Source organism: Dendrobates tinctorius, unplaced genomic scaffold (assembly GCF_039654945.1).
Source record: "Dendrobates tinctorius isolate UK_male_01 unplaced genomic scaffold, ASM3965494v1 ptg000011l, whole genome shotgun sequence".
Lineage (NCBI taxonomy): Eukaryota > Metazoa > Chordata > Amphibia > Anura > Dendrobatidae > Dendrobates > Dendrobates tinctorius.
The window spans coordinates 105,296,522-105,323,680 of NW_027361679.1; the positions used below are offsets into that span (position 1 = coordinate 105,296,522).

Consider the following 27,159-nt stretch of genomic DNA (forward strand, 5'->3'; position numbering starts at 1 on the left):
GGGGAAACTACTCACCACGGCAGCTGGTACCCGAGAGGGCCGGAGGCACGACAGAGAACTGGCAGGCAGGCAGATGAAGGTGCTGGACCGGAACCGGTAGGACTGGAACTCAGGAACGGTGAGACACGGGTCAGACGGAGACACAGGCTGGAAGCGGACACGAGATGGCGGGAGCCTGGGAAACACAAGGACCAGGTAAAGCAAGGAGCAGGGGAAACGACAGGCAGACAGGGAGCCGGAGTCACAGAGAGTCACAAGTGACGATCAGGCAGTGATTCCGAGGAAGAGGCTGCCTCTTATGGAGACCTGAGTTCCGGGTTCGGTCAGCAGGGTCAGGGAGGCGGAGAGAAGGATGGGCTTGGCCTGTACTGAGAGCAGGGGAGCGAGGCGCGCATGCGCCGCGGGTAGACCACCGGGACAGAGCGCAGACCCAACGGCAGAAGTGCAGGTGAGCGCGCGCCCGCTGCAGGGGCACGCCGAAGGCGGCGGGCGCTCCCGGAGGCCACGGGCGACGCTGAGCCCGACAGGGAGGCGACAGCAGGGGCCGCGCGTGAGGCGGGGGTGGAGAGCGTGGAGCCGGCGGGGCCGAGAGAGGCGGTAAGCGTGACAGGTTTGACCTCCAAGCTGATTTAAGTGGTCGACTAGCGCCCTGATGGCAGATGCTAGTTTGCTTTCCTCTGCGTTGTGTGCTTTGTTAAGGTTGCTGATTAGACAAAACTCACCACTGTCCGTCTCCTGGTGATGGAGGTACCCAGGCTCCCGCGGTGGCGATGTCCCGCTCATGGCTGGTGGCCTGTGATGGCTCTGAGATCCCCTGATCCGCGGAACATTGCGAAACTCCTGTTTCTGTGAAAGAACTGGGTCGATGTGATGGTTCTCCTCGGCTTGTAGACAATGATAGGGCAATGTGGCAGCCGATGGCTGTCGTGTGCCCAAGGTGGATATGGTATTGATGATAGCGGCACATGGGACCTTCAGCCAGATCATCATTGGAGCCGAAGTGGTGTTGAGGTGACCCTCTGGCTGGCAGTCTGGGATGGAGATCTCATGCGCTGGATGCCCAAGAATGCCTGCTGCAATGACCCTCAGATGCATCGGACCGTCCCAATGTGGAAAGTGACCGCCATCTGGAGGACCACGACCTGTGGTGGCTCCTGTTGGAGCTGCGCCTTTGACTGTAACTGGAACAGCGACAGACAGAGGTACAGCAAGAATGGCGGTGGTGGGAATCCCCCGAGGAGGGGGTTGAAGATCTGTGGCATATGGAATTACGACCGCGATGGTTAGTGCTTATAAGCTGGCTTGGTGTCTGCCGTTGGGTAGTTTCTGAAATTAGTGGAATGCGGTTATTTTGAGGGCTATGGACAATTACTGTCTGTGTAGTGTTTAGCGGGGTGGATGGCGTTATATCCGCCAATGAAGTGGGGTGCGACGAGCGTCATTGGGTCATTGGGGGGGTTAGCGGTGTACAATGTGCTGTGCTTGTTCTACGCATTTCACATTGTTTTTGCAGCAGAGCGCACTGAACGGTCAGGTTGGACCGGACAGCGCACTCAGCAGCAGCATTGTTTCTTCTGCATCCTAATCTCACGTCATCCCGCACAGGCGGCAATGACCAGGTTTTGCTGGTGGGATGGGGGGGAGTGTGTCCAGAGGGCCTGTTCTGAGACTCCCGGTTCCGAGACCTGGAGGCCGGTCGGATGTCCGGGTCTCCCGAGGCAAACCGGGCTGATGGGCGATGATTGGCGGTTGTATCATTTAAATGTCCCATGGAGCTGGGGCCTGACTGCGCTTCTCTTGTGCATGCAATGATGAGGCAGGCCTTGTAATGGGAGTGGGCGGGACAATGGGCAGAGCACCGGATGTGCTGTGACACGAGGCGGAAGTGGGCAGGGCTTTGGGCCTGGTTAGATGCCCGAGGCCTAATAATGGCATCCAGGCCTGTGGCCTACGAGGGGCGGCACGCGTGGGACAAACGTGGACCGGAGCAACAGCAGCATCAGACCGGGGGCGGCGGTGAGAAAAGGCGGAGCCACCGCCAAAATGAAGATGCTCTGGTGGGCATGATGAACGTAAAGAGCGCCTGCCAGAAATCGCCACCGGGTCTGCAGATGAGTCCGAGTAGCCCTAGAGGAGGCCGGAGCAGCCCCAGATAAGCCGGGTGGCTGCTGTGAAGAGGACGGCGTGGGGGGGTGTTGTGAGCTCATTTTCGGGTTTGCCTCTGGCTTCTGGTGAGGGTTATGGAGCTGGTTGTGCTGACAGAGGAGTAGTGAGTTCTCTATCTGGACTCCCTCTGTTGGTGAAGGGAGGTAATTAACTGATCTAAATGGCAGAGACTGGCCACCTGAGGAGGACTGCAATTGGACATCAGGAGTTTCTGATTGGATTTAAGGCAGCTGACTCCCTAGTTTCTTGCTGGTGATTTTTCCTGACTGTGGCTCCTGGTTTCCAGTTTGGTTCCTGCCTTCCTAAAGCTAAGTTTTCTCTGCTATTGTTCATATGAGTTTTTGTCTGGTTTACTTAGTTTTTGTGTTATCCAGCCCTCGCTGGGACTGGGCTGAATCCCCATTTTGTCTCTGATCAGTTGATCTCTTTTGCTCTGTCTTCAGAATATACCTGAGTGCTGATATAGTGATTTGAAGTCTAGCGACTTCAGGGCCTTTTTCTATCAGACGTGTTGGACATTCTTTTTGGCAGGGTTTTTTGCGTGATTGCAGACAGCAGCTTTTCTTTCCTGTCCTTTCTAGTTAGCGAGGGCCCCATCGTTTGCTCAGCCTATCTTTCTACCTGTGTCTGTGTTTTCGTCTTGTTTCACCGACAATACATGTTGGGGGCTGTCTATTGCTTTGGGGTCTGCTCTGGGGCAGTTTAGATTTTCCCTTTCTTTCTTTAGGCTTATTTAGTTCTCCGGCCATTGCTATAATAACAAACACTAGTAATAAACCAAAAAATGCTTAAAATCATACACAAATCAAATATCAATACAAGCAAATGCTCAAGTAAGACAAGAAGTCAAATATCAGAAGATTCTCTTCATGCTGAAGACATGGCGACCTGGAGGAGAGCTCATTTCTTCATAAATTCCGGAACCTGATGTAGATTTTCAAGCAGAATATTCATTAAAAATAGCCTAAGACAACATCTGGGCAAAAAAAGGAGAAAGAGAAGGTGTGAGAAAAAGGCAATACATAAAAGTATACGGATAGTCAACCCATATAAGTGGAACAGAAGTGGTAATACTCCACAAAAAAGGTTGGAGGGTTTAGAGCTGTTTATAAAATCCGGTAAAGGTTGTGGATCCATTTTGATTCACATCTGAGAAGTTTTTTAGCCAAATCCCCCCCCTCTGATGTTTTCCAATACCAGCTCAAGGCCCATTACCTTCAAACCCGTAATTCGTCCCTGATGGACATTCAGGAAGTGAGATGCTACCGATGAAATACTCTTTCCCTTTTCGCCACGGAGACATTAGAGATATGTTGTTGTACTCTGCGACGAAGCTCTTGTGTCGTCTGTCCCACATAAACCTGCAGGCAGTTGCAGATTAAAACATAAACCAAATTCCGTGTCTTGCAATTGAAAAAGGTCCTGCTAGGTTTGATCTGAAACGGAAAGACAGAGTGTAAAACCATCCTGGGCAACCATCAGTTGGCACACACTGCAATTCCCGTAGGGGTAAGTACCATAAATCCTGGTCCCTCTATTCAATCTTACCGTTGGACGAACAAAATGACTTTGACAAAGCCGGTCCTTCAAATTCCTGGCACTCCTAGCTATCAAATTTGGGGTAGATGAGATATAGGGGACCAGTTTTGGTTCGCTCAATAAAATACCCCAACTGCGGTTCAGTATTTTACATATATCCTGCCACTGATTGTTAAAAGTGGTGATGATGCCCAGGGGCCTGACCAACTCACCCGTCTTTCTTTGAAGCCGTTCCGAACGTGTACTCCTGGCCGCTCTTTGATAAGCAGTTGAAATAACCTTGTTAGGGTAACCGCGGTTTTTAAATCGATCCATCAGTTTTCTGGCCTCAGAATGGAACTCCACTGTACTGCTGTAGTTGCGTCTCAAACGCAAAAATTGTCCGGTAGGGATACCATTTCTGAGATTTCTGGGGTGGAAACTGCTGTAGTGTAGAAGGCTATTAGTTGCCGTTGGTTTACGATATAGACTTGTGGAGATATACGAACCCTCAATGGTAAGTCTGAAGTCCAAGAATTCCACAGAGGTAGAAGAGATGTTGGAAGTCAACTTGATGTTGAGAAGGTTAACATTCAGTTCCATCATGAAGTTTTTACAACTTTCTTCGGAGCCTGTCCAAAAGAATACGACATCATCAATATATCGTAACCATTGGAAACAGTGTGTATGGAAGTCCTTGTGTTGATAAACAACAAGCTCCTCCGACCACCCCAAAAACAAATTAGCGTAAGACGGAGCACACCGTGCTCCCATGGCGGTCCCAGTGACCAGTCTATAAAAATTTCTATCGAAAACAAAGAAATTTTTATCCAGGACAAAATGCAATAAATTCAAAAGAAACAAGTCATGGTCCCTATCACCTGTGGATTTTTGCTCTAAAAAATAGGAGACAGCTTCAAGGCCCAAATCATGACTAATGCTAGTATAGAGGGACTCGACGTCCAAGGTGACCAAAAGAGCATGTGGTGGAATACAAAGGTCACAAAGGAGCTGAATCAGATGCGTCGAGTCCCGTACAAAAGATTGAAGTGCCATGGCAAATGGTTGTAAATAGTAGTCTTGGTATATACAAGGTTTTTCAAATAACCCCCCTATCCCTGAGACAATGGGCCTACCTGGGGGGTTGACCAAAGACTTTTGGACCTTTGGCAAAAGGTAAAAAGTCGGTGTAACGGGGTCCTCAGTCGTCAGAAATGTAACTTCTTTCTTACTCAGGTTTGCTTGGTTTTAATGTAACTTTATTCTTTCGTGAATTATTTACAAGTTTTTGACCACTTATAAAATGTGTTCAAAGTGCTGTCCATTGTGTTGGATTGTCAATGCAACCCTCTTCTCCCACTCTTGACACATTGATAGCAACACCGCAGAAGAAATGCTAGCACAGGCTTCCAGTATCCGTTGTTTCAGATGCTGCACATCTCGTATCTTCACAGCATAGACAATTGCCTTCAGATGACCCCAAAGATTAAAGTCTAAGGGGGTCATATTGGGAGACCTTGGTGGCCATTCAACTGGCCCATGACTACAATCCACTTTCCAGGAAACTGTTCATGTAGGAATGCTTGGACCAGACACCCATAATTGATGGTATGGTGTGGTATATGGGGTACAAAGATAGTGGGGCCATTCTTCAACAATGGAAACCTCAATGCCACTGGATATCTGAAATTGCTACATTATGATGTGTTGCCCGCTTTATGCACTGAAGATGGCACATTCCCTGAGTTTTCCCAGCAAGATGGTACACCACCACATTATGGGTGTCAGGTCCGAGCATTCCTACAAGGAATCTGAACCCCCTTAGACTAGCATTTCTTCTGCAGTGTTGCTATCAGTATGTCAAGAGTGGGAGAAGAGGGTTGCATTGACAATGCAACACAATGGGCAGCACTTTGAACACATTTTATAAGTGGTCATAAATTTGTAAATAACTCATGAAAGAATAAAGTTACGTTAAAACCAAACACACCATTGATTTTCTTGTGAAATTCTCAATAAGTTTGATGTGTCATATGACCCTCTTACCACTGGAAAAAATAAAGTTGGATCCAAAATTGCCAACTTCAAAATGTCCACCATGGTTACCACCCATCTTGAAAAGTGTCCCCCCTCCCATATACTAATGTGCCACAAACAGGAAGTTGATATCACCAACCATTCCCATTTTATTTAGATGTATCCATATAAATGGCCCATCCTGTATTAAAAAAAAAACACAAACTAAAAAGCTATATTATTGTGTGTGAATGATGAAGTAAACATGCAGTGTGAATAATTGTGTAAGTCACTAATGTATTGTATGGAGGGCCCAAGCAATTTTTTAGTTCAGGATAATTGCGTGCACCCTGTTTGAAAAGTAAGATTTTAATCAATATCTCACTGAACATAAGAACAAAAGAACAATTTCCAAGATTTCCAACGCCGAGTTTAACAGAACATTTTATTTAACCTATTCCTTCTTCAGAAATACAACAGATATGGGTTTTTGATTCCTGTTTTGTTGGAAAAGTGCACATCTAGTCTTCCCTTCATCTCTAAACTTCTGGAATGCCTGGTCCACTCCGGTCTTATCCGCTATCTCTCAGAAAACTCTGTTCTCGACCCTCTCCAATCCGGTTTCCGCTCTTTACACTCCACTGAAACTGCCCTCACTAAAGTCTCTAATGATCTGCTAACAGCTAAATCAAATGGTCATTACTCCATGCTAATTCTCTTGGATCTCTCTGCAGCATTCGACACTGTGGATCATCAGCTCCTCCTCACTATGCTCCGTTCCATTGGCCTCAAGGACACCGTTCTCTCATGGTTCTCCTCCTATCTCTCCGACCGCTCCTTTACTGTATCTTTTGTCGGTTCCTCCTCCTCTCACCTTCCCCTTACTGTTGGGGTCCCTCAAGGATCGGTTCTAGGCCCCCTCCTCTTCTCCTTGTACACTGCCCCTATTGGTCAAACAATCAGTAGATTTGGTTTCCAGTACTATCTCTATGCTGATGACACCCAATTATACGCTTTTTCTCCTGACATCACGCCAGCCTTTCTAGAAAACACCGGCGATTGTCTAAACTCTGTGTCTAATATCATGTCTTCACTATATCTGAAAGTGAACCTGTCAAAGACTGAACTCCTGGTGTTTCCTCCCTCTACTAATGTACCTATACCCTACATTGCCATTTCTGTGTGTGGTTCCACTATTACTCCCCAGCAACAGGCCCGCTGTCTTGGGGTCATACTTGATTCCGAGCTTTCCTTTGCCCCCCACATTCGATCACTGGCTCGCTCTTGTCATCTGCACCTCAAAAACATTTCTAGAATTCGACCTTTTCTTACTTTTGACTCTGCAAAAACTCTTACTGTTTCTCTTATTCATTCTCGTCTCGACTATTGTAACTCTCTTCTAATCGGTCTCCCTCTTACCAAACTCTCCCATCTCCAATCTGTCTTGAATGCTGCAGCCAGGATCATATTCCTCACCAATCGTTACACCGATGCCTCTACCTTGTGCCAGTCATTACACTGGCTACCCATCCACTCCAGAATTCAGTATAAACTTATTACCCTCACCCACAAAGCCCTCCATAGCTCAGCACCACCTTACATCTCCTCCCTTATTTCAGTATACCACCCTACCCGCGCCCTCCGTTCTGCTGATGACCTGAGGTTAGCATCCTCAATAGTCAGAACCTCCCACTCCCGTCTCAAAGACTTTACACGTGCCGCGCCAATTCTTTGGAATGCACTTCCCAGGTCAATACGATTAGTCCCCAATCCCCACAATTTTAAGCGTGCCCTGAAAACGCATTTATTCAGACTGGCCTATCGCCTCAACACATTAACCTAATCTATCCCTGTGTGGCACAGCCAAAAGTTTTACCATAACCAGATTTCCCGCATCATGTTCCCACATGCTTTATGCATCCAGTAGCCCTCTGTGTTTGTACTGTTACACACTTAACATTATGGCTGGTCCATACAATCAGGGCAACTGTTACCACCCACCTTTCGTGTCTACCTCTTTCCTCATAGACTGTAAGCTTGTGAGCAGGGCCCTCTTTCCTCTTGGTATTTGTTATAATCTACTGTATGTGATTATTGTTATGCTGTAATGTCTATTGTCTGTACAAATCCCCTCTGAAATGTAAAGTGCTGCGGAATATGTCGCCGCTATAAAAATAAATGTATTATTATTATTATTATTATTATCTAGTAAAGGCACAGAGTGATGGTAGCATCTTCCCTTACATTATAGAGTAATACATCTATGAATTCATGACACCATCAATGGAATGTCGCTCCCCGACACCGGCAGCTCTTAGGTAGCCCCATGTAAAGACACTGTCACCACCATGTTTCACTGTAGGCACCACCTAAATTCTGTATATTTATTATACATTTGAATGAAGATACAAGAATTTATTTTACAATAGGTGCCGATAGTATACCATAGCCAAAATTTGCTTTCCAAAAGCCACAGCTTTCTTACTTTTCTGTTGGCAAAAAACATGTTTGTGGGTTTTCTCAAAACATACTTTGTTACTTTTTTCAGTCTTGCTTAAATAGGAATCACTCTGTGGTACATAAAGCATGTTAACTTTATTCTGTCCATCAGTATCAGTAAAGTTATGCCATGTTTTTAACCCCTTAACGATCGCATATATGCCTTTTAACGGCGGTAGTTAAGGGTACTTAAACAACAGCGCCACTAATTAAAGGCGCTGTGGAAAAAGTGTATAGCTCCCCCAGAGTCGGATTTTATCTGGGGTCTCGGCTGCCGGGGGTAGCCGAGACCCCAAAGAACATGATTCTGGTCGTTTTTTCATGGACCCCGGTTTTGCGATCGTCGTTATTAAACGTATAACGGCGACTGCAAAAAAAAAAAGTCTGATGTGCCATTTAATTTCTCTCTCCTCTGATGTGATCGCACATCAGAGGAGAGAGAAATAGGGTCCCCGATCCCCGGTTACCTCCCGGTGGTCCTGGGCCTGCGTGCTTCCCCTCAATGGGCTCTGTCATCTTCTTCCAGGAAGAAAATGGTGGGCACATGCGCCAGCAGATTCCATTCATTCAGATTACTGTGATAGACCCTAACCCCCCCTTTATCACCCCCTTAGTTAGGGAAATATAATGAAGGAAAATATATTTATTTTCATTTTTCCATTAGGGTTAGGGTTAGAATTAAGGTTAGGGTTTGGGTTAGGGTTGGAATTAGGGTTAGGGTTGAAATTAGGGTTAGGGTTGAAATTATGGTTGGAGCTAGAATTGAGGGGTTTCCACTATTTAGGCACATCAGGGGGTCTCCAAACGTGACATGGCGCCACCATTGATTCCAGCCAATTTTGCGTTCAAAAAGTCAAATGGTGCTCCCACACTTCTGAGCCCAGACGTGTGCCCAAACAGTGGTTTACCCCAATATATGTTGCATCAGCGTACTCAGGATAAATTGCACACCAACTTTGGGGGTCTAATTTCTCCTGTTACCCTTGGGAAAATAAAAAAAATGGAAAAATGATCTTTTTATTTTCATGGCTCTGCGTTTTTAACTTCTGTGAAGCACATGGGGGTTCAAAGTGCTCACCACACATCTAGATAAGCTCCTTGGGGGGTCTAGTTTCCAAAATGGGGTCACTTTTGGGGGGTTTCTACTGTTTAGGCACATCAGAGGTTCTGCAAACGCAACATGACGCCAACAGATCATTCCATCAAAGTCTGCATTCCAGAATGGCGCTTTTTCCCTTCCGAGCTCTCCCATGTGCCCAAACAGTGGTTCCCCCACATATGGGGTATCAGCATACTCAGGACAAATTGCACAACAACTTTTGTGGTCCAATTTCTCCTGTTACCCTTGGGAAAATGAAAAATAGCGGGCTACAAAATCATTTTTGAGAAAAAAAATAATTTTTAATTTTCATTGCTCTGCGTTATAATGTTCTGTGAAGCACTTGGGGGTTCAAAGTGCTCACCACACATCTAGATAAGTTCCTTAAGGGGTTTAGCTTCCAAAATGGTGTCACTTGTTGAGTGTTTCTACTGTTTAGGCACACCAGGGGCTCTGCAAACGCAACATGGCGTCCAATCTCAATTCCAGCCAATTCTGCATTGAAAAAGTCAAATGGCGCTCCTTCCATTCCAAGCCCTGCCGTGCATCCAAACAGTGGTTTACCCCCACACATAGGGTATTGGCGTATTCAGGAGAAATTGCACAGCAAATTTTGTGGTTCATTTTCTATTTTTACACTTGTGAAAATAAAAAAAATTGGTTCTGAAGTAAAATGTTTGTAAAAAAAAGTTAAATGTTAATTTTTTCCTTCCACATTGCTTCAGTTCCTCTGAAGCACATAAAGGGTTAATAAACTTCTTGAATGTGATTTTGAGCACATTGAGGGGTGCAGTTTTTAGAATGGTGTCACTTTTGGGTATTTTCTGTCATATTGACCTCTCAAAGTGAGATCAAATGTGAGGTGGTCCCTAAAAAAATGGTTTTGTAAAGTTTTTTGTAAAAATGAGAAATCGCTGGTCAACTTTTAACCCTTATAACTTCCTAACAAAAAAATATTTGGTTCCACAATTGTGCCGATATAAAGCAGACATGTGGGAAATGTTATTTATTAAGTATTTTGTGTGACATATCTCTCTGATTTAAGGGCATAAAAATTAAGTTTGAAATTGCAAAATTTAAAAAAATTTCTCCATATTTCCATTTTTTTTGTTAAATAAACACAAGTTATATCGAAGAAATTTTACCACTAACATGAATTAAAATATGTCTCGAAAATCTGAATCAGCGGGATCCGCTAAAGCATTCGAGTTATAACTTCATAAAGTGACAGTGGTCAGAATTGTAAAAATTGGCCTGTCATTAAGCTGTAAATTGGCTCCTTCTCTAAGGGGTTAAATTTTCTACTTAAAGGGAATCTGTCAGTAAAATAAACCCTCCTAAGCCATCTATGTGGGCAAGTAGGTAATAGGAAGCTGAACAAAATGATACCTTGATATCTGCAATTTGATGTCTTATTCCAGAGAAATCCACATTCTTCTCATATGTAAATGAGCTGTTCAGGACTATGGGCCGGACACTGAGCTGCATGACAATCTGCCTCCAGGGATTATTATATATGGAAGGTGGGGTTATCAGTGTGAGACATACAACTAACACAGAACAGTAAAAGTCAATTTCACTCTAATAAATTTGCTCATCTCTACAGATGAGACTGCTCATTTCTCTTGCACCAAATATGTGATACACATTTAAGTCACAAAAAGAAAGGTTTAATAAAATGCCTGTGTTTGCATACAGTGGCTGCCAAAAATGTTGCTTTCTTTTTTTTTTAAACTGTGATTACTTCTGTCTAGTTGTTGTGATGCCATTTTTCTGCTGACTGTAGTAAACCGGAAGCAAACGGTTGTCAGCTACAAGGATGAAAATTGTGTTTGGCATTGTTTAATTCCTATATATGTTAATTTTCAGCATTTTCTGGGACAAAAGTTTTGCATATTTTGTCATGGGTAGTCAAATTCAGTCTAATTTTTTTTTTCTTTGTGTGTGTGTGTTTTTTGGTTAAGACATGGCAAAGACAGAGCCAAATTTATCACCAGATGTCAGGAAGATTATTATTCAGAGAGTGAAGTCAGGTAAAGGCCAAAAAGAGGTAACTATGGAATTGAACTGCTCCCAGAGTCCAGTGTCACGTATAATAAAAAAAGAAAAAGAAGATTATGGAACAGCTGACAAACCTAGAAGTGGACGACCATGGAAAACGTCCTCCAAAATTGATAATTAAGAATATTCTAAAGCATTTTGGTTGAAATTAAGGTCTTGCATGATGACAATTTAATGCACTTTCTATTCATCACCAGGAAAATGGTACTGCAACAACCAGACAGAAGTAATCACACTTAAAAAAAACAAAAAACAAAACAAAAACTTTTGGTTGCTGCTGTATATCTTCATATAACTACTAGACCCAGAAGTGAATTTTTACAGAAGTGGCTTTGAAGATGGTTGCCACGGACAATTACTATCTCAATATCTATTCTGAACCATTCTCCCGTGGTTTTGCACTTTGCTAGTGCCCGTGTCACTCTTGGTAGTATGATGTGGTACCTGCAGCCCATTCAGTGACAGGTAGTCCAGCTAATTTAGGATTGCATGTCCATACATAACAATGCAAGGTTGACATTGAGCACAGCAACCTACACATAGTTGCCAATGCTACCCTCACTGCTGTCAGGTCTCAAGATTAAATCTACAGAGTCACTGTCAAAACTTGTTTTGGTTCAGTGGACTCTAGGCAGTAGAATCTGGGCTCCTCCTGCAGCAAGGCAATGCCTGGCCTCATGTGGTCACAGTGTGCAGGCAGTTCCTTGATGACAAAGGTATTTATGCCACTGCTCCACAATCTAATTGAGAACAATATATATGAGTACATCTGACAATGCCAAACAGTGTCACAGATTCTCCAAGAGCTCACTGGTGCCCTGGTCCAGGTCTGGGAGAAGATCCCCCCATACACCATTTTCTGCCTCGCCATCAAGAATATATGATACTATATTTTCAAGTGCATACAGCCACATGGGGGCCATACACACTACTGAGTCACTTTGCTGTCAGAAATTCATGCTAGTTAGAACTGTTTATTATTTCAGTTTCTTAGGCTACTTTCACACTTGCGTTTTTTTGTGCTGCGCACTTTGCTTTGATTTTCAGGGGCAAATTAAAAACCAACCCTCAATTAGTTGATGATTTTGGTTTCTATTAGCCGTTAAAATGCCCCTTTGTTTTCAACAAATAAACGATATTCAGTAAATATAATTGTTTGGCAATTAAGGCCAAAAAAGGCCACATCCTCAAGTGGTTAAGTATTTTACTTCTTAGGAAACACAGAAGAACCATATGCAATATATTTTGCTACATTCTTATTTTTGATTAGTGTTATTTGAAACACTGTATATGAATTATGTTTTACACAGGGAATACTGGAGGAATATGTTCTAAGTTTTCCAAATTTAAAGACGCAGGTGACACAGAGGCATCCCGAAACACTGGAATAGTAACTATACAAAAGTATGGACAATATTTGCTTCCAAGACTTATTCATATTACTCTGGCACATGAATTTGCACACAGCTTGGGCTCTCCTGTAAGTATGAATATTTTTTTCTGGTAGCAGGTTTAAAAAAAAAAAAAAATAGTAATATGTTGAGGAATGTTTGTTCATGATGATTGCCACGATTAACTATAGATCCACTTCTGAGGCGTTCCCTACCAGGTCCAGGGGATGGTGTAATGCTCCAAGAATTCACAGAGGTCTAATTGTGCCCAAAATGGCTGTTTGATTTGGCCAGTCCAAAAGTGCTGCTCTGGATCTCTAGAAGGCTACACCCTGCCACAGCCTTCCCTACCTTGGTGTTTGTCGCTATGTATCACTAGGCACTTTGCTTTCATGGGCCTAATGAATTTATGGATTGCTGAGAGCTTTAAGCCACTATCTTTCCTAGAATTCACTTCCAACTATTCTTTGCTGCGTGCATGCACCCAGCAATGCACAATAAGAGCATTATCGATAACAATTAAGTGATCGACGCAATCTATATCCCAGCTCTTGTCCCCTTTAAGAACAGGTTACTTTAGCTTGCATCAGCACACCATAGTATTACTATCGTAATAATAGCTCATGTGATTAACTTTACCCTCACACACATCAACATTGTCTTCAGACATAACGACTGTAACTTGTCACAGGTTAACTTCATCTACTTGTGCAATGCAGCACTTAAACTTTTGACTTCATACAGAAGGAGAAATACATTCTGACGCTTGTTTTTTCTTGCAGTTGACCATTGGACTACCATTGTCACTCTAGATTCCACTAATCACTTAGTTTCATAGGACTGGAACTAACAGTTCCAAGCCACAGGGCAACAAAGTTCTCGCTTTCATCTATTTCTCAGAGTTGAAGCTCCGCACAGCTCATATTTAGCCAACAATGTCTCCTACCAGGACTGAAGTCTGACACAGCCAACACAGTCTCCGCAATGGCTCCACACAAAACCAATCACAAAACCAAGTTCTCTATTCATCAGCTGACAAACTTTCCCACTGTGATGTATCACCCAGAGCGGGGTACTCAGTTCCCCGGGCAGCGTTCGATTCAGGAGGTCACGGGGGTGGCAGCCGTGCCTGGCGCCTGTGCTCCAGGGACAGTGAAATGGGGGTTGAAAAATAAAATAAAAATAAAAGACATTTGAAAAAGAGTATGTGATGCCAGTTGGAGTGTTCGACTGTTGGATAGCCGGCACTGCAGATGATCCCTGGGGGCAGGGTTGGACTGGGGTGTCTGGGGCCCACCAGGGGAATGGACTCTAGGGGCCCACCCTACAGCTATATGCAAATATCTGTCAGTCGTTATCCCTATTATAGTGGAGCTTCGGCTGTAAAACACAGGCGGCTCCTGCATATCTCCTGTGTGTCCCCATAACTGGGATGTATAATTACGATAGTTTACGTTAATGGGGTTCTTTGGTTAAAACAAGTTATCACCGATCCATGGGTGGACTCCACAGGATAGGTGGTCACTTAGGTCCAACCATTAGAAACTGCACCGATTGGAAGAATGAGGAAGTTTTATTGTTTATAGGACACTTATCCCCATTTTAAAATGGAGTGGCAGGTGGGATGTCTGACTGCAGCTCCATTCATTCTCTTTGGGGCTTCCAGAAAAATCAAGTGCAGCCACGGAGGGAATGAATGGGTCAGCGATCAAGTTGTACATGCCATTCCAGTCTAATGGGGATAAAAAGTTCCATATTTTGCTGAATGGGTGCAAGTAGCCAGACACCCACCAATCAATACGTTATCATTTATCCTGTGGAGAGGTGATTACTTTTTTCACAGGAAAACCCCTGTAAGTGCATCTCTACTGCTGTGTGCCAAGTATTAATTTATTAGAGAGAACAAATGACCACCATACACAACACAATCCACTATACCAAGACCAATAATAAATAAAATAAATAAAAGACCAATAATACCACATACAGGGAAGAAATTCCACCACACCATGACCAGACCACATAGTGACCAAATATTACCAGCATAGAGCGACCAAATAATACCACATACAAGGAGAAATACCACCACACCATAACTAGACTACATATTCCACCACATGGTGACCGAATAATGCCACATATAGAAAAGAAATACTGCCACACCATGACCAGACCACTTAGTGACCGAATAATACTACATACAAGGGACAAATACCGCCACACCATGGTCAGACCATATAGTGACTCAATAATATGACATTACCAGCATATAAGGACCAAATAATACCACATACAAGGAGAAATACTGCTACACCAACATCAGACCACAAATTACCTACACATAATGACCAAATACTGCAATACTGATCATGAATACAACCCACAATACTAACACTGTTATTACCAGCAGTGACATTGTACACAGGTGCTCTGTATATAGTGTCAGTGTACAGGTAATACAGTGATCACCAGTGACATTATACACAGGAGCTCAGTATATAGTGTACAGGTAAAACACTGACTCACCAGTGACATTATACAAAGGCGCCCTCTGTATAGTTAAACCGAAAAAAGAAGATACCACATGGTCAGATGGAAAAAGCCTCTAGACCAAAGACATAAGAACCGAAAACCAAGTAGATCAGTCAGGGATAACATTAATAATTTTAATAGGACTGGCAATCATTAGCATTAATGAAAATGACTTATAAGTCAACTATCCAAGTTTCAAAAAGCCAGTCACCAAGATATTATCAAAAATATCAACAGGAGTATTTTTTCAACTCCTGTTGATATTTTTGATAATATCTTGGTGACTGGCTTTTTGAAGCTTGGATAGTTGACTTATAAGTCATTTTCATTATCGCTATTGATTGCCAGTCCTATTTAAATTATTTCTGTTATCCCTAACTGATCTAGTTAGCTCTTTGTATAGTGTCAGTGTACAGGTAATACACTGATCACCAGTGACATTATGAACAGGAGCTCTGTATATAGTGTCAGAGTACAGATAATACAATGATCAATGGTGACATTGTACACAGGAACTCTATATATAGTGTCAGTGTACAGGTAATACAGTGATCAACAGAGACATTATACACAGGAGCTCTGTATATAGTGTACAGGTAATGCAGGGATCACCAGTGATATTATACAGAGGAGCTCTCTACACAGTATACAGTATATAGTGTAAGTGTAGAAGTAACACACTGACTCACCGGTGACGTCTGTAGTCTTTCATCTTCATCCAATGCAGACCATCATCACTTGTTCCAGCAAGGACTCGTCTCTGCAGAAAATAGCACAGTTATCTATAGTGATCACTTCCAGAGCAAATTCCCCACTATTTTCCCCGACTTCTACACTGTCAGGTGAAGAAAAAAAAGACATAGTGCACCCCTTTACAGTAGCAAGACCCCCTTTTGTTCTCCCTTATGGAAGACAGTAACCTCAAAAGTAAATTAAATTACAGCAGTATTAATGTCCCCTGATTGGCCCCTACAGTAATTATGTCCCCACCATAAACCAGTAATGTATGTTTCTTCATTCTACCCTCCATACAGTAAAAAACTGGATAAAAAACTGGAGTCTGAACTGAGAAAGTAAATTAATGTGTATGCACAATGTAAGTGCATATTAACACATGACCATTAACCAGAGAAAACAAAAAGCAAAAAACACAAATATTCTGAAATAAAAAGTAAAAAATAAACCGCAAATAATGCATAAAGGTAATGATAATAATAATAAGGGTACTTAGTAAACATAATTTTGATCAAAATAATGTACAAGCTATCCCGCCACATCACGGCAACCCTTGTGCGACAGTACCTACTCTAGGGTAATAATACCCTTATTATTATTATTATTACCTTTATGCATTATTTGCAGTTTATTTTTTACTTTTTATTTCAGGATATTTGTGTTTTTTGCTTTTTGTTTCCTCCATACAGTAATTACGTCACCCCTTTATTTAGAGCCTGGAGCCCTTTAATTAATGTCCCCATCCTGGACCCAAATGTTCACTTTATTAAGGTCCCTATCCTGGGCCCCTTCCAGTAATAATGTCACCATCCAGGGCCCGTTTATTTAATGTACCCTCCCTGGGCCCCTATGGCCACTACCTTGCCCAATCACAGAGAGGGGATTCTCCTCACCTTGTTGTGTTCCCCGGCGTTGTCTTGTGGCTTCATATTCGGCGTGGTCATTAAAATGGCTACTGACTGCAGCTGTGACAGGGCATTCTGCTCTGTAACAGGCCCTGCGCTGACCTATCAAAGGCTGCAGGAGTAATTTAACGTAACTGCTATGTGACGTCGACGCATGGCCTGTCGCAGAGCAGAATGCCCTGTCACAGCTGCAGCCGGCATTCATCTTGATGTGCGATGTCACCAAGATCAGCTCCAGGTTTTTGTGGGCCTCGGGCGAAAGAGTCTCTGTGGGCCCCTTTAATACATGCCACAATTCATGATGCACAGATAAAAAATACAGGTATAGTACAATATGGGCACCACATAGTCCTCCATACAGTATTATGGGCACCACATAGTCCTCCATACAGTATTATGGGCACCACATAGTCCTCCATTCAGTTTTATGGGCACTACACAGTCCTCCATACAGTATTATGGGCACCACATAGTCCGCCATACAGTATTGTGGGCCCCATATAATGCTCATTACAGTATATCACAGGCTACATATACTGCTCATCCATATAGCACATCACAGGCCCCATGCAATACTCAATCATGCAGTATATCACGGGCTGCATATACTGCTCCTCCATACAGCATTATGGGCCCCCTGCTCCTTCATACAGAATTATGGGCACCCTGCTCCTCCATACAGAATTATGGGCTGCTCTACTCCTCCATACAGCATTATGGGCCGCCCTGCTCCTCGATACAGTATTATGGCCCCCTGCTCCTCCATACAGTATATTATGAGCCCCTGCTCTTCCATACAGTATATTATGGGCCCCTGCTCCTCCATACAGTATATTATGGGCCCCTGCTCCTCCATACGGTATTATGGGCCCCTGCTCCTCCACACAGTATTATGGGACCCCATGCTCCTCCATACAGTATTATGACCCCCTGCTCCTCCATTCAGTATTATGGGCCCCTGCTCCTCCACACAGTATTATGGGCCCCTGCTCCTCCATACAGTATTATGGCCCCCTGCTCCTCCATACAGTATTATGGGCCCCCTGCTCCTCCACACAGTATTATGGCCCCCTGCTCCTCCATACAGTACTATGGCCCCTGCTCCTCCATACAGTATTATGGGCCCCCTGCTCCTCCATACAGTATTATGGCTCCTTGCTCCTCCATACAGGATTATGGGCCCCTGCTCCTCCATACAGAATTATGGCCCCCCTGCTCCTTCATACAGCATTATGGGCCACATGTAATGCTGCATAAATAAAAAAAAATCAAATCCTCACCTCTCCCGTTCCACTGCAGGTCCTGTACACTCAGTGACTCAGCGTCTCTCCGAGCTCTGCAGAGCTCAGGACAGAGAGGTTGAGCATGCAGTGATGACGTCATCGCACTCTCTGTCCTGAGACGCCACAGAGTCAGAGAGCGCTGAAGACCCTGCAGCTGCCAGAATGAGGAGAGGTGAGTATTAGGTGGCCCCGATGCCAGCGCTGGTGCCGGGGGGCCCCGACACACAATCGCTGCATCCTGCATGTCCCACCCCCCATTTGCCCAGGGCCCCCAGCGCCTACCTGGATTCACCAGGGTGGGTGGTGCTGCCAGCACTGGTCGGGATGGGACTGCGTGCAGCCGTGCACGGGACAGCATGCATCCCGTGCATGCGCACGCCTGGGCCTCCTTCAGTGTTAAAGTGCCCGCGTCCCTTTTTTTTTTTCTTCTGCCTCATTTTTTTTTCTTCTCCCTCCTCTCTGGGGCGGGGCCCACCGGGCATCTCCCCGGTGTCCCGGTGGGTCAGTCCAACCCTGCCTGGGGGGTATATGGTGATGGCAGGGCTGATCCCCAGAGATTGTGATGGAAGTAGATGGCACGGAGTAATAAGGCAGGAGACAAGGAAAGTCACTTTATCATTTACTGTAGTTCAGATGCAGCTCAGAGGAGAAATTACAACTCTCACCAGGTTTACAGTCTGCACTGCACGATGGGAGTTATCCTTCTCTCTGCTAAGACTCTGTGTAAACTTCCTGCTGTTCTAATCCCTTAAGGGACAAAGTCTTCCTGGAGTTTGAAACTTCCAGTACAGCCACTTACTCACTGTGTTTTCTCCCCTTGGCAACTTGCAGCTTGGATCCTGTGTGAAGCACAAGTTTCTTCTTGCACAATCCTTCACTGATCCTCGGTTGCTGTAGTCTTCCTGGGGGAAAACACTCTGCTGTTGGTTTTATGAACCCACACAGTCTCTCAGCTTACCACCTGGCTCTAAAAGCATGGATGGCCTAGGCGCTGATTCCCTGACTCTTCTTAGCATTGCTCATGGAGGGAGCACATGTTATGGCTTCGAGGAGCGTTCACCATTTCCTCTCCACCGTCTTCCTCATGGAACAACAACTCGACTTCTCCCCATCCTAGTTAGGGTACGTCCCCAAAGCTCTACGCTTCAGGGAAGTAAGGGAGTGAGGTAAAATTGTGTGTGTGTGTTGTGGTCTCCAGCAGAGAAAGCATAACTCCCATTGCTTACAAAACAGTACATATTTAACTATTTTTTGGCGGCACAGACACAGGGCACCACATTCCCCCTAGTTAAAGGTAGCACGTCCTCAGACTACACCACTGAACATAAGCGTATAACAAAATGATGTAACACTTAACCTGAGTATAGGCAAACAGTCACATTAACTGAGTCATGGATTACAGCCCAAAACCACTTCTGATTGGTTGGATCATCCCTGAGTGCAGCTGCAGGGCACACAGTCCATAATATGAAATTCACTGCACTGGCTGTTTTAGATGGCTTCCTGCCAAGGCACGATGAACTGGTTTTCCTCTCAAGTTTATGAGTCTTTACAAAAGTTCTTGTAGTAGAATAAGGCATATTAACTACTGAAATCTCACATTATTCCATGTGGGCACAACTTCAACATTTTTAACAACGTTACATAAGGCATAGTTCAATTATAAGTACAAACTCAAAAATAACTTATTAATCTAAATACTCTATGAGAATATTTTTACAAATCATTTCTATAGCGAGAAGGGGTTTGTCCCTGAGTACTACGCTGTGATCTGCGCAAGATAGGAATACTAGGCAACTTCCTACAACTCTTTGAACCTACCATGGTTACAACAGGTTCACTGCTGACTGTGGGCAAGTTTTCTGGTTCTTCCACATGCAAAGTGTTAGTGGTTTGCATTAGTGATTTGTCGCTTCCAGAACAATTTGGTGTCTCTGGTAAAGACCTTTGTGAGAACACCATCACTAGAACTACCACTGCGTTGTTAACTTTGAGCCAAGAACTAGGGAATTCACCAAGAACAGTGCGAATCTTTGAATTAGTCATTTCCATCATCTGAGGATCTTCATTAGTCTCAACTCTTTCATGGAATTGTGCTGGACATACTGTACTTTCAGATTGTCTCTGGATACGGTAGTACATGTTTTTCTGCCGTCTCTGGAGATATTACACACTTTGTTGTTGTCATAACTAGATGGTTGAATAGTGTAAGGCTGGGCCTCCCATTGGTCATCTTACTTGTGGTTTCTTCTCTTTTTCTTTATCATTTGTTCACCTGTTGGTAAGGCGGTCTGCCTAGCTACACTATTGTAGAGCCCTCACTTACAGTGGCCACCAGCCCACTACACCACAGTCTACAGCCAAAATAGCCACAGTATATTACAATTTGGTATAGCATATACATATCAGTACATGGCACATTCAACGCAACATGAACAAACAAAGAAGTTAAAATAGCCTTGAAATAATATAGCAATAGCTATGCTGACAACAACAGCCTGATTACCTTAGTGGGAGGTAACGAAAAGTGTGACCTTCACAGATGCCATGTACTTCTTAAATTGGCAATACACTTAAGGCCCCGTCTCACTAAGCGACTCACCAGCGATCCCGACACCAATATGAAGGTGTCAGGATCGCTGGTAAGTCGCTATGTGATCGCTGGTGAGCTGTCACACAAAAGTTGTGACTCAGCAGCGATCTCGCTACCGAGATTGCTTAGTGAGACGGGGCCTTTAAAGGGAACCTAACACCAGAAATAACACTGTTATCCTGCAGATACGCGGTTAATCTGCAGGTTAACAGTGTTATGATGCTGTCCAATGCCTGCATCCAGCGGAATGCAGCGGGGAGAAAATGAAATTTATTATTCTCACCAGCATTCAGTATTCAGTCATGGTGGCAGTCGATTCAATCACGCTGAGTATACAGAGCGACCGCTATAACCACGCCCCTGGCCCTAACTGACACTGGCTCTGCATTGCAGAACTGGCACCACCCCTATGACTGAATATCAAATGCTGGAGAGGAGAATAAAGTTAATTTTCTTCCCACTATATTTGGCTGCATGTAGGCGTCAGAGAGCATGATAATGCTGTTAACCTGCAGATAAACCTTATATCTGCAGGTTAACAGTGTTATTTCTGGTGACAGGTTCCCTTTAAGGAAATTGTCCAGACATAAGCATTGAAGACCTATCTGCAGGATAGGTCATCAATAGCAGATTGGTTGGTGTCTGACACCCAGTACTCCATTCAATTAGCTGATAATATCTTTGGCTACAGCCGCATGCAAAAAACTTTGAACAGATCTGAGAAAAGCTCCATTCCAAGTATAGTGACCAAATATAGTGGCTTGCGAAAGTATTGACCACCTTGGCATTTTTTTGTGTTTTGCTACTTCACTGTTTTTTTGAGGGTTTGTATCAATTGATGTAGAGGAAATGCCTATTACTGTGAACATTAGTTTTTCTTTTTTTTTGTGGAGGAATAATCAAATAGGACAAAATAACTTAAAACTTCACATGCCTAAAGTCAGTACTTTGTAGACAGCCTCCTTTTGCTTCAATTACAGCTGCAAGTTTCTTTGGATAAGTTTGAGCTTTCCACATCTTGCCGCTGTGATTTTGTTCCCATTGCTCAAGGCAAAACTTTGTTGTTGTCATAACTAGATGGTTGAATCGTGTAAGGCTTGTCCCTGGCTTGTTTGGAGATCTCCTTGGTCTTCATGGTGTTTGGTTAGCGGTGCCTCTTGCTTAATGGTGTTGCAGCCTCAGTGGCCTTTCAGAAAAGGTGTGTAGGTGTGTATATACCGACTGGCCAAGTGACACTTAGAGTGCAAACAGGTGGACTTCCTTTCACCAAACATGTGACTTAAGAAGGTAATTGCTTGCACCAGAAATTTTTAGGGGCTTTATTGCTAAAGGAATGAATACATATGCACATGTCAATTTTTAGTTATTTGATCCCACAAATTTAATTTTTGCTTATATTTTTCTCACTTCACTTCATCATACTATTTAGTGCTGATACATTACACACAAATTGGATTATAGAAAAATATTTAAATACAGCTTGTAATGTAACCAAATTGGTAAAAAGCCAAGGAGTGAATACTTTCACAAGCCACTGTAGATGGATAGGTCATCTATACCTATGTCCAGACAACCGCTTGATGGAATTACCGTATATACTCGTGTATAAGTCGACCCGTGTATAAGTCGACCCCCCTAATTTTACCTAAAAAAACTGGGAAAAATGTATTGACTCGCGTATAAGTCGAGGGTGCACAGTGAGTGGCCTCAGTTATCTGCATAGTATGTGGCCCCAGTTATGATGCACAGTGAGTGGCCCCAGCTTTTCTGCACAGTGAGTGGCCCCAGTTATTTGCACAGTGAGTGGCCCCAGCTTTCCTGCACAGTGAGTGGCCCCAGTTATTTGCACAGTGAGTGGCCCCAGTTATTTGCACAGTGAGTGGCCCCAGTTATCTGCACAGTGAGTGGCCCCAGTTATGATGCACAGTGAGTGGCCCCAGTTATCTGCACAGTGAGTGGCCCCAGTTATCTGCACAGTGATTGGCCCCAGTTATTTGCACAGTGAGTGGCCCCAGTTATGATGCACAGTGAGTGGCCCCAGTTATGATGCACAGTGAGTGGCCCCAGCTTTTCTGCACAGTGAGTGGCCCCAGCTTTTCTGCACAGTGAGTGGCCCCAGTTATCTGCACAGTGAGTGGCCCCAGCTTTTCTGCACAGTGAGTGGCCCCAGCTTTGCTGCACAGTGAGTGGCCCCAGCTTTGCTGCACAGTGAGTGGCCCCAGCTTTTCTGCACAGTGAGTGGCCCCAGCTTTTCTGCACAGTGTGTGGCCCCATCATGTTGCTGCTGCCGCTGCCTTCCTTACAAAAAAAAAACCTGCATGCTCACCTCAGTCGCTGCCCCCTGCTCATCAGCATTGCGCTCTGCAGTGACTGTGCAGGCAGAGAGCGATAGCGCTCTCTGACCTGAATGTCACTGCAGAGGACGCAAGACATCAGAGTGCAGGGACAGGTGAATATGCCTCCAAACCCCCCCTTCATACTCACCGGGTCCTGGCGCTTGTCTCTGCAGCTCCCCTACTTGTTGTTCCATGTTGTCGCTTGTCGGCGCTGCTCTCTTCCTGGTTCAGCAGTCACGTGGTACCCGCTCATTAAATATGCGCATATTTAATGAGCGGGTACCATTTGACAGCTGAAGCAGGAAGAGAGCAGCGCCGACAACATGTAACAAGCAGGAGAGCTGCAGAGAAGGGTGAGTATGATCTGACACCCCCGCTCCCCCTCCCCCGCCGATCCCCCCCGGTATATGACTTGTGTATAAGTCGAGAGGGGGACTTTCAGCCCAAAAAAATGGGCTGAAAATCTCGACTTATACACGAGTATATACGGTAGCTATTAATATTGATGGGATTGGTGAAGTCTCCTATATGTATGAGGGCCTCCTGAATTGTCTCTCCACCTACATCAGATGTTGGTGGAAAAAAGGGGTGTGTATATTCAATATCAACATGCGAAATCATGTCTTTCTGCAGGAGATGTGACTCGGTCAAAATCATCTGGCAGCAACTTATTTCAGTTTCTTCTTAACATGAAGACTAGCCAGTTAAGGCAGACCCAGTACAGCAAATAAGCTAGAATTTACTGTCATTTGATAAAAGTTTTACAGTTTCTATAGTACATAACTTTTCTAATGTAAATGTACTTTACCAATTATTATTCATGGCATGTTTTATTTTCAGCATGACAAAGATAATCATTGTGCAAACTTCACTGTTTCCAGTCCCAATGGAAATTATTTGATGTTTCCTTATGCCATGGATGGAAACCAGTACAATAATGACAAATTTTCTACTTGCTCAATTTATTATATAGCGTCCCTCTTAAAAGTAAAAAAGGACAAGTGTTTCGTTGGTAAGTAAATTAAATTTAAAGTTTTTTCCATAATTGATTTACAACTAAAGTAGTATACTGCATAAGTATTTACAAAATATCTGTCATGGGGCAGTTGCGGGGAAACAGGAGATGTGGAACCAGGGCCCCTGAACTGCCCCTCAGGCTAAAGGGGGTGCCCTGACTCTCCTTAACTTGGGGGTACACTTGATGGTAGTGAGGCCCAAGTCCCTGACCTGTCCCTATCTCCTGTTTAGCCCTGAGCTAAACACCCAACCCCCTCCCCAGGAGGTGAGACAGGGAATAAAGTGAACTGCACCAATAGCACGAAAGGAAATATAAAACAGACACAATGGGGTTAAAGCAACTAAAAACCAAAACTTAGCTTTATCTGCTTCCAATGCTCCCAGCAGCAGAGTAAGGCATCCGATCAGCATCCAGCAGCATCACCACTGCTCCAGATAAGCTGATCCTTCTCTGCACCAGGTAGGTCCAGTCTTCACCAAGGTTGGTTAGCAAATGACCAGTTATTACCAACAGTCAACTGGTGTACCATGTGACCTTATATAGGAAGGTGGGAGTGGTCTCCACTAGCAGACTAAACATATAGTAACACCAGCGGCCACTGGTGGCAAAAACTGATATTTACCCCCTATGGCCTGAAAGGAAAAAAGTTTATATCAGAGAATCCAGAATCAAACAATGGATCAAAAAATGGATCTTGACAGTACCCCTCCTTCAATGAGGGGCCTCTGGACCCTCAACACTGCACCTCACCAGAAAACCACCTACGGTGAGGACGCCCAGCTCCACCAGAGTTCACCTCAGCCACCACCTGACTCTCAGGTTTATGGCAAACGCGGACTGATTGAAGTGACAATAACTTATGCTCCGGAGGTGCCACAAATCTCCAGAGTGCCGACCTGGGGAATGAGTTGTATATGGGCATTACTGGGGGTAACTCCAGCTGGTAAGTCCCCGGGCCGAGGATGGCTGACACCCGATACGGCCCGAACACCCGAGAACTCCAGGCACACTTCCACTGGATGTTTGTGGTGGACACACATTCACACAGGTCCGGACCTGAACGTTTAATGTCTCACACACACGTTTGCCACAAGACGTTGACCTCTTCTTGGAACTGACAACAGAGGATCATGACAATATCCAAATAGAAGGATGCAATACCTAATGGATTAACCCCTTCCTGACCAGGCCAATTTTTACAATTCTAACCACTGTCAATTTATGAGATCATAACTCTGGAACTTTTACGTGGATATCACTGATTCTGAGAAAAAATTTTCAAGACTTATTGTACTTAATGATAGTCATAACATTTCTTTGATATGAATCATGTTTTTTGTGAAGAAAAATTGAAAATTTGGCTAAAATTTTGAAAATGTGGCAATTTTCAAACTTTTAATTGTTATGCCCTTAAATCATAGAGTCATGTCACACAAAGTAGTTAATAAATAACATTTCCCACATGTATGCTTAACATCAGCACAAGTTTTGAAACATAATTGTTTTTTGTTAGGAAGTTATCAGGGTTAAATTTGATCAGCGATTTCTCATTTTTATAACAGAATTTGCAAAACCATTTTTTTTAGGGGCCACCTCACATTAGAAGTGACTTTGAGGGGCCTATATGAAAGAAAATACCTAAAAGTGACACCATTCTGAAAACATCCCCCTCAAGGTGCTCAAAACCACATTCACAAAGTTTATTAACCCTTCAGGTGCATCATAGGAATTAATGAAATGTGGAAGGAAAAAATAAACATTTAGCTTTCTTTCACAAAAATTTTCCTTTAGACCTATTTTTTTTTACTTTCGCAAGGGTAACTAGAGACAATGGACTATACAATTTGTTGTGCAATTTCTCCTGAGCATGCCGATACTTCATATGTGGGGGAAAACCACTGTTTCAGCACACGACAAAGCTCAGAAGGGACTTTTTGAATGCAAAATTTCCTGGAATAATTAGTGGATGCCATGTGGCATTTGGAGAGTCCTTGATGTGCTTAAACAGTGAAAACCCCCAGCAAGTGACCCCTGCGTATGTTTGTTGATATAATGTTGTATTGCTACATGTTTACTTGTACTACCTCATGTATGATATGGTACTGCTACCCCTTACCCCTTCTGGGTATTACCATTGCCTTGTCTTCATGTTTTATTGTTCTTACTTGCATATAGTTGTGATAATGTGTACTGCATTTCATGTTCAGCGAAAGCGTAGTGCTCTTGTTTGGAAACTAGAGGGGGCACTCTAGTATACAGAACAGTTAGTAGCTAATATAGGGTTAAGAGTAGGAGGGCTGCAGGGAGTTAAGATTAGAGCAGAAGGGACGTTAGTCAGACGGTTGCCAGGGTGCCCTAAGTGTACACATGGGTTATAGGCCCAGGACAGCTCGTCAGCCACGCAACGTTAAGCAGCTGCAGGCCACGTTATCCACGGCCACTGGAAATCAATTCAGTGGGCCAGTACAGTAAGAAGATGTGGCAACTTATAGCCTGGGCGGACACCTTTAGGGTGGGAGTCGGTTGGAGTGAGGAACAAAAGGAAGTTGAAGTTTCGCAGGGAATGGTAGAGATGGGCCAGATGCTTTCCCAGAGGCAACTAAACTGAGTGGTGGATGATTTCAAGTCTGGGGTGAAACAGGCAGAAGGAATTGTCATCATGGCGAGGTTAGGCCAGGAAGAATCTGGGGAGCAGTCTAAGACCGTCCGGTCCAGACGTGTGCTGCACAGAAGTGTCATCAAAGTAGGGAAAGCTGAGGAAACAAATAAAGTTGAATGTGAATTCCATGATGTGCCAACTGTGGATATAATGTGTGAAGTTCTAAGTAAAGAAAACGTTCAAGTTGACTATGTCTCCATTACTGGGGGTCACCTGGAAGAAGGGGCAGTGCCGCCTGGGAAGTGCCCAGGGGGACCTGAACCTGAAGATGCAGGTATGTTGAGGAGTGGATTACAGTTTTCTGTGAGGGAAGGTCGGGACACAGATGCTTCAGAGTCTCTGGCCATG

General features: G+C 44.1%; 1 protein-coding gene across 1 annotated transcript in view; it reads left to right on the forward strand.

Annotated features, from left to right (window-relative positions):
- LOC141049408 (disintegrin and metalloproteinase domain-containing protein 10-like) overlaps window positions 1–27,159 on the forward strand; it is a 245,653-nt gene that overhangs the window by 132,233 nt on the left and 86,261 nt on the right. The window contains exons 9-10 of the mRNA XM_073545856.1: window positions 12,670–12,839; window positions 23,975–24,146. Of these exons, the coding sequence (XP_073401957.1) occupies window positions 12,670–12,839; window positions 23,975–24,146 (342 nt within the window). The remainder of the gene's footprint in view (window positions 1–12,669; window positions 12,840–23,974; window positions 24,147–27,159) is intronic.